The 10,543-nt window shown below is 34.7% G+C and overlaps 1 protein-coding gene across 1 annotated transcript in view; it reads right to left on the bottom strand.

The window, feature by feature from the left end:
* The window catches only part of LOC118740049 (hemocytin-like), a 27,447-nt gene extending 17,314 nt beyond the window's left edge, over nucleotides 1-10,133 (bottom strand). The window contains exon 1 of the mRNA XM_036471545.1: nucleotides 10,058-10,133. Within this exon, the coding sequence (XP_036327438.1) occupies nucleotides 10,058-10,133 (76 nt within the window). The remainder of the gene's footprint in view (nucleotides 1-10,057) is intronic.
* Nucleotides 10,134-10,543: the final 410 nt, after the last annotated feature.

The following is a 10,543-nucleotide window of genomic DNA, read 5'->3' as shown; positions in this document are numbered from 1 at the left end:
AAAATAATATTTCTCAGTCCCATAGAATTTGTTTTGATAACTTTTGAAACTTTAGCAAAAGTCATTATAAACAATCTATGAAATTGAAAATGAAAAACGTGGAGCGCATGCAATACAAAGCATTTGATTTAATTGACAATAGTCAAACTACATAACGTAGACCTAAAATTTCTACAGCGAAAGTAGAACTTTGAAATCGATTTTAAGCGGTCGTTATTCATATACCCACATACATACATACATATATTACTTTTCATATTCAAGTGTATTACATGCACCCCGCGCTTTTCATTTTCAATTTCATAGATTGTCTATAATGACTTTTGCTAAAATTTCAAAATCAAAAGTTATCAAAACAAATTCTATGGGACTGAGAAATATTATTTTCTACTTTTTAGTCCATTTATAAAAGCGTTGTATATTAAAAAGTTTTTTTATATATTTTATTTTCTACTTTTTTGTCCTGTCTGAATAAAATTTTGCAATAGATATTAAAATAATTCAACGATATTAATAGTAACCCAGCCAGCAAAATCATCGTAAACAAGCTCGTAGTTGGATATTTTCTCGAAGAAAAACGGGATTAAAAATCGTTTATGATAGCCGTTTACGACTCTTTTTCGAGCACTTTTTCGCTTTAAATTGTGCATCGCCTACGAACAGTCGTAAACGGATCGAAAAAGCATTCGTATGCGAATATTTTTACGTCGGTTTTTTAATTGTAAACGAGTCTCGTAAACGATTAATTTACGTTAAAAAAGCGTTTTTCTACACTGCTTTATCTACTGTTTTTGAATGCTAAAAATAAAGGCAATTAATTAATTCAAATTATTGTAGTTCTTTTATTGAATGGAATTATAATTAATAAATATTTATAGTGCCGGATCAAAGTATTGGCACAGAGAATTTTTCGCAATGTATGCAAAGTTTTTTACTTGAATTTCTTTTCGCACATTATTTTTTTTAAATACAGTTAGTATGAAGATTTACTTTCAAATCAGATTTTTGAGAAGAATTCTAAGTACGCAGTTTTAAATCCCATTATATTTTAGTATAACATAGTGCAAGCTTGAAGTTGACAGAAAACTGCGTTGATTTTTGACAATTTTTTCACGCAGTTTCTTCCATGCAAATTATGTGCGACATTTTTTTTTTATATGGAAGAAACTGCGAATAATAAATTGTCAAAAAACAAAGAGGTTCTCTAGCTATTCAAGCGTGCACTTTATTATACTAAAATTAAATGCGCTATAAAACTGCACACTTACAATTTTTCTAAAAAATCTGATTTGAAAGTAGAACTTCATACTAACTATATTTTTATAAAAAACAATTAGAGAAGAAATCAGAATAAAAAACTTTGCATTCATGGCGAAAAATTATCTGTGCCAATATTTTTTCCCGGCACTGTATATGTGAAGATATTTTCAGATAAATAAATATTAACAAACTATCTATTAACCAATTAACAATTAAATAAGAGGGGTTTAATATATATTATAAAGTTGCTGAATTTATTTTTTATCTTTTTTGCCGATAGGCTGCCAATTTTTTTTTTGCCGGTCGTGTGCATATTGGAAGAGCTTCTTTGAAACGGAAATAAAAACTTCTTCGTGGGAGTTAAATTTTTGGGGAAAAGCACCTAAGAAAATAAAGTGAAAGATTAAACTCCATTGGAAACCGGAAAATTTAATTAAGTAAAAAGTGGTAATAAATAATATTATGATCCGTACTTCTTATTGCCGCAGTCGTTGCCAAACCAATAGCGCTGCTTTTGGTACCAGTTCCCTTCCACGAGAAAAGTTTTGCTACCTCATCTGTAATAATTTTTTTTTAATGAATCATTTATTGACGCTCGTACGGATAAGGCTTCAGATTTCGCACGCCTTTTTAATTGAGAAGCCATATTATCAATAAAACATTAAGTTCAATAACTGCAAAGACCTAATAAACTAGCAAATTAAAAAAAATAAATAACTATAAACTTACGAGATAGGGGAATTAAACGTTTAAATCCTTTAGTGTTACTCCGCGCAGCCTGTGAAAGAATTGCAAAACTCGTTAAATTAATTTGTATTTTTGAATTACATATGTAGTAGCTACTTACAAGAAGTTTAATTATAAAAGAAAGTGGTAGATCGTCCTTGGCATTTGCACCAGTCTGCGAATAAATCACATACTTAATAATTTTCTTAAATTGAATATTTAACAAACTACTTATAAAATATTGTGATTGAAGAAAAATTGTCAACAAAACTAAAATTTTTTCTGTGCTGACAAATTACTACAAGCCTCTTTCTATTATATTTTTTTTGTTTTATCGTTTACGAGCTTTTCTCTAACTATTTGGCGATACGAGAATCCCTCGTAAAACATAATGTTCGTAAAATGTACGTTTTCTTGCTGGCTGGGAAGGTGCACACACATGCATTTACATATGTATGCACATACAAACGAGCACCAATTAATTTTATTTAAAAAAATGGCGTGTCATCTATTTCCGCTGTAGCAAACGTAGTAAATAGGGCAACATCTAGATGTCATCTACCTCGCCCTACTCACTACAGATGTCGCCCTATGCACTATGCTTTTTTATTGGAACTTTTCAAAGCAAAGCTTTTATGGTGTCGGACACACAACATTGAAAGTTTCTGGATCCACAACATTGAAAGTTTCTGGACACACAACATTGCAAGTTGATAAAAGCGTTGTAACGTTGTAAAATACGTGTCTCCTTAAATTGTTCAAGGAACAATCCCTGGGAGTTTTATCGCAAACTTAAATTCACTTTCCCCTGGCCTGGCTGATTTGAGATGGAATGAGCTACAAATATACGTACATACCCAGCCAGCAAAGAAACCGTCGCCTGGGTAAAAGATTGTCGTATATTAATTTCGGCTGGTTGTGGGGAATCGCGATTGAAGTTTGGACTGCAATTTTTCAAAAATGCGATATATTTTCTCAAAAGTCTCTGAATATGTTACTACTTTACAAAATTCTTAAATTATTTAATATTTAATGTTTATTGTTAATTAGTTTTGAGTTTATGAAGGATTTTCTTTAGTCAAATTTTGTCGTAAGCGTCATTTGTCAACAATTTGGCAGCCACTTTGTATGAAATACGACAAAATGTGATCAAAATTTTTACCAAATTAACGACACTTTTACTAACTAAAAGAGATATCCAAAAATGGAGAACGCCATTTTTAAGATATTGTTTACTATGACTGCATCACCAACCAAATTTTTACTAAATTATCGAAAAAGTTGTAGTCAGCATCTCGGAAACTAAAGGAGATATCTAAAAACTAGTAACACCAATCGAAATACCTTATTTCAAAATATATAACTGCATCTATAACTAAAAATCGCCAAAATGGCGCTTACGACAATATTTTACCCAGGCGACGGAACGTAAAATTTGTCGGCAGTGCAGTTTAGTTCGATTTTGCATATCCGAAAACGAATAGAAAAACTCATACAGTTATCATCAATTTTCGTATCTGGAAAACGTCCGATGCGTTCGAAAAAGATGATGTCATTTCATGCATGCATGCGTAGTTGACAGTGGCTGAGCGTGCATAGGAGTGTGCCGCTATTTGTTAGCTTCCAGAAGGCGCCGAACTCCGGCAAGCTCTTCCTAATTTTATTTTGTTGCTTTTGAACCATGAAAAAGTATCTTTGCAGTGCAGAAGGAAAGCGTATTGAACGAAAAACTCAGTCAGACAAATTTCAGAAAAAACAGCCGAAATCGTATCCGTTTCACGTGTGTATGTACATACGTTTCTGCCGCACACTTTAATGGAAAAACGGATCGTCAAAGTATCTGGAAATGGAATCAGTAAACGGACAAATATCCTCACTTCATCCACTTGTTTGTCCTTTATCGGATCGGTTTTCAGATTGTTTGCTGGCTGGGTAGCCGTATGCATGCACGGAGTTTGCATAATCGGAAGTAATAATCATCATTTGAACCGCATTTCCTCTTACTCTGCATATGCCTAAATGTATACAACCATTTCCAGTAGCAAGTAAATACAGGGTGCTTCTAATGAAATTAAAAAATTTCTGCACATGCTAAGCCCTTCGAAATTTTTTGCTGGGCTATGCCCTACAGCTTCGGAAATTTTACCCCCACCGAAATCAAAGATGTATACACATCAAAAAATTACTTCATAGGAGATTTTGTGTATTGCCTGCATTAAAATACATCTACATATACATATGTAAAACATATACATACTGATAGATCTCTCTCAGCTCTCTCCACCGGCAAATCTGCAATGACGTCATATTCACGTTACTCTCCCGAATTTCACATCAATCAACGCAATCTTGTATTCTATCGGTCTTGGACATTTGTAATACCATGTCCCGACCGGAGTTAACCACGTAGTTATGGCTGTTGAGTTGGTTAGCCCGATAATCCACTTGATTTAGCGTAGTTGCGCCATATAAAAATGTCAGCACTTAACCATTTCACTAAGATGGTTAAAAGCTAACCAACTCGAAACCACGTCGAAAGTCTGATACAACCCTGTATTTTCCCGCCATCTGTGAATCATTAGCGTTAAGATGTAAAAAATTCGTTCCCTACTAGCTTGACTAAGATCAGATTAGATTTACTCCGGTTTTTGAAAAAATTTGAAATCTACTCCTCTACTCCGCTTGACTGCAAATCTATTCCGTTTTTCTTTTTCATTCATGTAAAGCCCCTCTTAGGACCGTATTTTGAGTGTTCACCACCGGTTTCAGTAAAAAAATTTAAAGTTAGCCAAATTTCACTCTTAAGAAGTATGTAACTCCTTCAAAGCAATGCGTCAATAAAGTTCGTTATTTTTTTATGAATGGCTGTAGAAATTGGCGGATGCAGAACTTTACTTAATTTGTTAAAAAAATATATGTAAAATGAAATTTACTCTTTAAAAAATTAAGTGTTAGATATGTCCTACTTTATAGAAAATGTTAAAAATTACCTAAATATTGCTTCGCGTTCTTATTTTTGCATAAATAGAAAATATTTAAGTCAAACAATTAATGTCAGACACGAAAATATAAAATTAAATCTAGTACGGAAAATTTGTTTTTGCTCCGATTTTTACAGCGATTTAGTCCTGAATTGAGTTTTTGAGATCCGAGCACTACTCTCTACATTTGTATGTTTTACAAACCTTAAACCGCAGTGTGGACAGCGATAGTTAGTGATGGGGTTAAGTTCGATTTTAGATGGTTAACATTTTGGTGGGGATATGGTATAAGAAAAGCAATTGACTGCGTTTTATTTTTGGCTTTGGCAATTCAAAGGCAGATGTCGCTGAGATCTTTAAGTTCTTCGAAATTGTCGAACTGGTAAGTACATACTAGTTAATGAACTAGTATTTTTCTAACTGGTTTTGATTTACACTGCAGGGGAGCTAAATAACGCTGAGGAATATTTATGTTCCATCACTTGTACATATTTGGCCTGATTAAGAGTCTCTGAATTACCCCACAGCTCTAGATACTTGTAGAGCCATAGCAAAATAAAGTTATATTCGCTCATTGCCTCTTTTTCACTTCTTTTTAATTTCTATTCCACTTGTAGTTTCAGTTTTTAAGTGATTGTTATAATAATGCGCCAGTTTCTATGAATGTAAGCCATGCGATAAAAAAACTCTTGTTTTCAAGTTCAAGGCACTCGTTTACAAGACATATGAAAATCAAATACGAGTACTTATTTACATATTATATAATGTTATAAATGATAAATTACATTCAAGTCGCAATATATTAACCGCTTATGTCTGACAAGGTTCATTTATTGTGTTTTGCTTTTTTTGTTTATTTTTTTATAATCAACATTTACTCTGCGCATAGCCTACCACTAGTATTCGATGCTGTTCGCTTGAAGCTAGTATTACTTTGGTACTTTTTCATAGTTTTTTATCAACTACTCATACTTGACGTCGTAGAGTGGAAGTCGCTTTCACTGAATTCGTACTATAATTCCAGGAATTTAACAGGAAAAAAGTTTAACAATTTACATATACATAATTAATCGCAGATTTCCGTTTTGAATTTCTGTTGAGCCCTGCGAAAGTTGAGACTTCCTGTTTTTATTTAGGGGAAGGAAATTCCCGTAATTAGTGGTGATTCAGAGTATAATCATTCGAATACAAACTTTTCCCCAAACTAAATATTTGCTCCAACGGAAAGTGCAAATGTAATACATGCTTAAGGAGACGGTTTCTTCTTCTTGCTATTTTGACGTAACCAACAACGAATGAAATTATAAATGCGGCTTTTTAGTAGTACTTACTTGAACTTCACCACCATTTTTGATATGTGTATTTTTATTTAAATCGTAGTTAACTTTGCACATTTAATGGCCAAATCGGAGGCGACTACTTTTGAAAACAATCAGCTATTAAACCACTTTAAAAAGCTACTATTTGTTGCAAATTTTGGGTCTCCGGCGTCATTGGTGCACACTTTTGCAAGAACAGCATAACTGGGACCACCATCGTCAACAGAAAGTATGTACTACAAAACAATGATAACCAATTTCTTTTGACCCAAATTCATATGGTAATGCCGCAGGTCTGCACTACATCTATCGTTTCTTTAATACCCTAGGCATTTAAAAATCCTCTGCCCTAGATTAAGTTAAATTGAGAGGGACACTTCAACCCAGAGGTGTCATTATGGTACCATTGGACACCTCACTTATTTCCATCCGCTCACTTAGAAAGAGAACCCATTGCCTATATTAATAAAATGAGAGTCCATGAGTTACAGTCCATCAGATGGTCAGACAAGTAGTGGTGAAATGAACCTCTTCTAGCTCTTGCGACGGCTGGGTGGAGAAAGAGATCGCACTCTATGCTTTCAATTACCTCCTCTTCACGGCAGCTCCGGCAGGAGTTGTTGGCAAACAGCTTCAGTTCTACTAGCACGTATTCCCATTAAGCACTGATGGTTATAATTCCAGCTACTTGCCTCCGTCGAGGATGTTTAAGGCGGTTAGGTGAAGTTGACCTTTTCTTGTCGCAAGTGGGTCAGATTTATCGATCGTCCCACAGGACCTCCTTTATTTTCCTTCTAGTAGAAGTGTGATTTAAGCCATGACTTGCATTACAGCAGTTTATCTGCATGACGAAGGGAGTTGACGTCCGATAGGAAGGTTCCTTTTCTCGAGAGGGAATTACATCTTTATATATATATATATTAATCTTGGCGATTTTTAAAAACCCCTTTGGCGCAGCTCAAAAATCAGATCCGAAAATATATATGTGGATGGTTCCGTATAGCAGTAGTTTTCTAGCTAGAGAATATATCACGAAGAAAAAGATATTTACATTAATTGGAGATAAGTCCTACGAATTGAGCTATGCATTAAAATCGACCCAACAATTTTTTTTTTTTTTTCAGTGTTATCAGTTCGTCGGAATTTAAATTTTTTTTATGTATACGTAACGTAACCGATTTGTATAATTCTTATTTTAAAGGAAAGGTTTTACCTCAAAGGTGGCCCCAAACTAATTTTGTTTAAATCCGATCATTGGGTCATCAAGAAATTAACGATAATCTTAAATTTTTATATGAGAATTGAAGTTGGTTATGTTTTTTTTTTTTTGTGTAAAAAATACTTTCTAAAGCGCAAGTTTGAAGTAGCTACAACTTGTTGTTGATTTTTGGCAATTTTTTTTCGCTCATTTTCTTGCGTACAAATTATGTTTGACAATTTTTTTATATGGAGCAAATGGGCAACACCTTTCACAAAAAATTGCCAAACATCAACAGTAAGTGCCAGCTACTCAAAAGTTGTAATATGCACTTAAATATAATTTTATACAAAACTACATACTTAGGTTGTTTATAAGAAATTTTATTGAGCAGCAAAAAACTTTGACGAATTTTGATATTTTTTGATATACATAATTTTTGTTAGAAAACACGCTACTCTTTCATAGAAAAATAATGTTTAAATATCGCTTCCCCATTTATATTTTCGCTACTGTATGTATAGGAAAATTACACCGTACCAACTTACACGAAAACAAAAAAAAGTTCGCCTTACACCATTGAGTCTAAAGTAAATTGCAATATAATTACGAAAAAACATTTTTTTTTGCCGAACTTAGGTGTCGCTGTTTATACCCGAGCGCACTTGTGCACAAGGGTATTATAACTTTGTTCACATAACGGTTGTTTGTAACAGGCAAAACGAATCGAGATAGATATAGACAAATGTATACATAAATGATCAGAATGAAAAGAGAAATCGATTAAGCGGTGACTGTCTGTCCGTCCGTCCGTCCGTCCGTCCGTCCGTCCGTCTGTGCACACGATAACTCGAGTAAAAATTGAGATATCTTAACGAAACTTGGTACGTGACCTTCTTTTGGGCGTGGGACGGATGGTATTGAAAATGGGCGAAATCGGATAATAATCACGCCTACCTCCCATATAACGGTAATTTTAAGAAATACGAAAACTGCGATATTTTAGTAACTACTAAAGATAATTCACTCAAAATTGATATTTGCAATGAGTTTTAGACGAAAAATAAGAATATTACAAAATTTTGGCAAATGGGCGTAGCCACGCCCACTTATGGTTACATGTGTATATCTTGGTAACCGCTGCACCAATTTCTTCCAAACTTGGCACAGTTGTTGGTCCTGGTACAGCATACCAACTGGCCGAAAATTTCTAAAATCGGACAATAACCACGCCCACATCCCATATAACGGTAATTTCGAGAAATACAAAATCTTCGATAAATCAGTAAATATTGAAGCTAATTTATTCAAAATTGATGATTGCAACAATTCTTTACCAAGAAATACGCTTATGACAAAATTTTGGAAAATGGGCGTTGCACCGCCCACTTGTGATCACATATATGTATCTCGCTAACCGTTCTAGCAATTTGTACCAAGCTCGGTATGGTTATTGCGCTTGCCACATAAAAGCAAACCGTTGAAAATTGTTGAAATCGGACTAAAATTGAGGCCACTTTTCATATAACGGTAAATTTCAGATATGCTTGAAATTTCAATATTTCGAATTTTAAGGACGCTAATTTACTTAAAATGTATACACCCCGGCTTATCATGTAGCGGTAGCTTTTGGAAAGGTGCAAAACATATATTTAATACTTGCGCCGGGTATTTAATGTTCGGCTCCGCCCGAACTTAGACTTTCTTACTTGTTTTTCTTTACATTCGGCATTAAAGACTTTTTTCAAGTAGTTCTACTAGAACAATCTATATGCTTTCTTAGCAAAATTTCAGACAATTACAGACATTAGGGTGGTACGTTAGTGTGATAAAGACTGTGATCTGCTCGATAAGTAGTAAAACGGGGTACTTGAGAAATTTTACCCTCGATACCAGAACGTCACTATATCATACTTTAAGATCCGACCGTAAATGCCGAAGATATGACAAATAGGCATAGAAGTAAAAAAGCCAACCTCTACATTCGGCCAAAACAAAAAAGAATAAAAATACTTTTTTCTGGTATGCTCTAATGTGTGTACATAAATATGTATTTGACAAGCTTTCTCATACCAAGCTCGCATCACTTACTCACTCTCATCAATCAAACATCACTTAAAACTCATTTAAATGTCTGTAACTTACATACATACAAGCAGCTGAAAAACTACGAAAGATAGAAAACAAGACCAACAACAAACAAGTTTGGATAAGAAAATCCAGCACAAAAACTTTTGACTATGAATTTTATGTATGCAAAAGTTGATGCGGCACTTTGACACTGCAATTACGAACGCCAGCAGCCGCCGAAAAAATTAGCTACTAATCAGCGTATCAACATTTTAATATGCGGCGAGAGAGGATTAGGAGGAAAAGTAAGCCATTGAAGAAAAAGGCTAATTTTAGATTGTTGGAGTTGTCGGAGGTTGAGCGAGTCAAAGTGAAAATGCTAAGCGTATGTATAAACTGGCGGCAACTTAAACGAAGAGTGATATACTTATACACCACTGCTTGTGGTTTCAAGTAAAAGGGAACCATGAAATTTGCTGTCAGATAATTTTCAAGCACCACACCAATACCGCCACTAACGCCACAGCCGCTGCCACTAATGAAGTCGGGGCTAATGATATTTACGCTGATGAAAGCCATAATGTTGATGAGCTAAAGATGCTGACAGAAATTTTGTAAACACCCTTAGCGCACTCGCCTCGGTCCCGCCAGCGTCAGTAAGCGCAAGGTGGCGTGAATACTTAGCTGCAAGTGACAATGCTGCTTGGCTGTAACATTTGTAAATCTCTCAAAAATAGGGACACCCGTACGCATTGCCAACGGATGTAGCGACAATTCGCGCACGCTCCTCTTCCGCCGGGTTTGAGACACAGCCAACTACACCCCTACACACCAGTGTTAGCTGGGGACGGGAGAGGTTTACGAAAATCTGCAACTAACTATAAAGTTTTGCGCAAGTAAGCCGCAAATGACAACAATAACAATAAAAGTAACTAGTAACTAGTCACACCAACACGAGTGACAGTAAGTAAGTAAGTGAAAAAATAATA

Source organism: Rhagoletis pomonella, unplaced genomic scaffold (assembly GCF_013731165.1).
Source record: "Rhagoletis pomonella isolate Grant_MI unplaced genomic scaffold, Rhpom_1.0 Rhpom_scaffold_00005, whole genome shotgun sequence".
In the NCBI taxonomy this organism is placed as follows: domain Eukaryota; kingdom Metazoa; phylum Arthropoda; class Insecta; order Diptera; family Tephritidae; genus Rhagoletis; species Rhagoletis pomonella.
The sequence above is the reverse complement of the archived record's forward strand: the minus strand, read 5'-3'. Positions and strand labels throughout refer to the sequence as shown.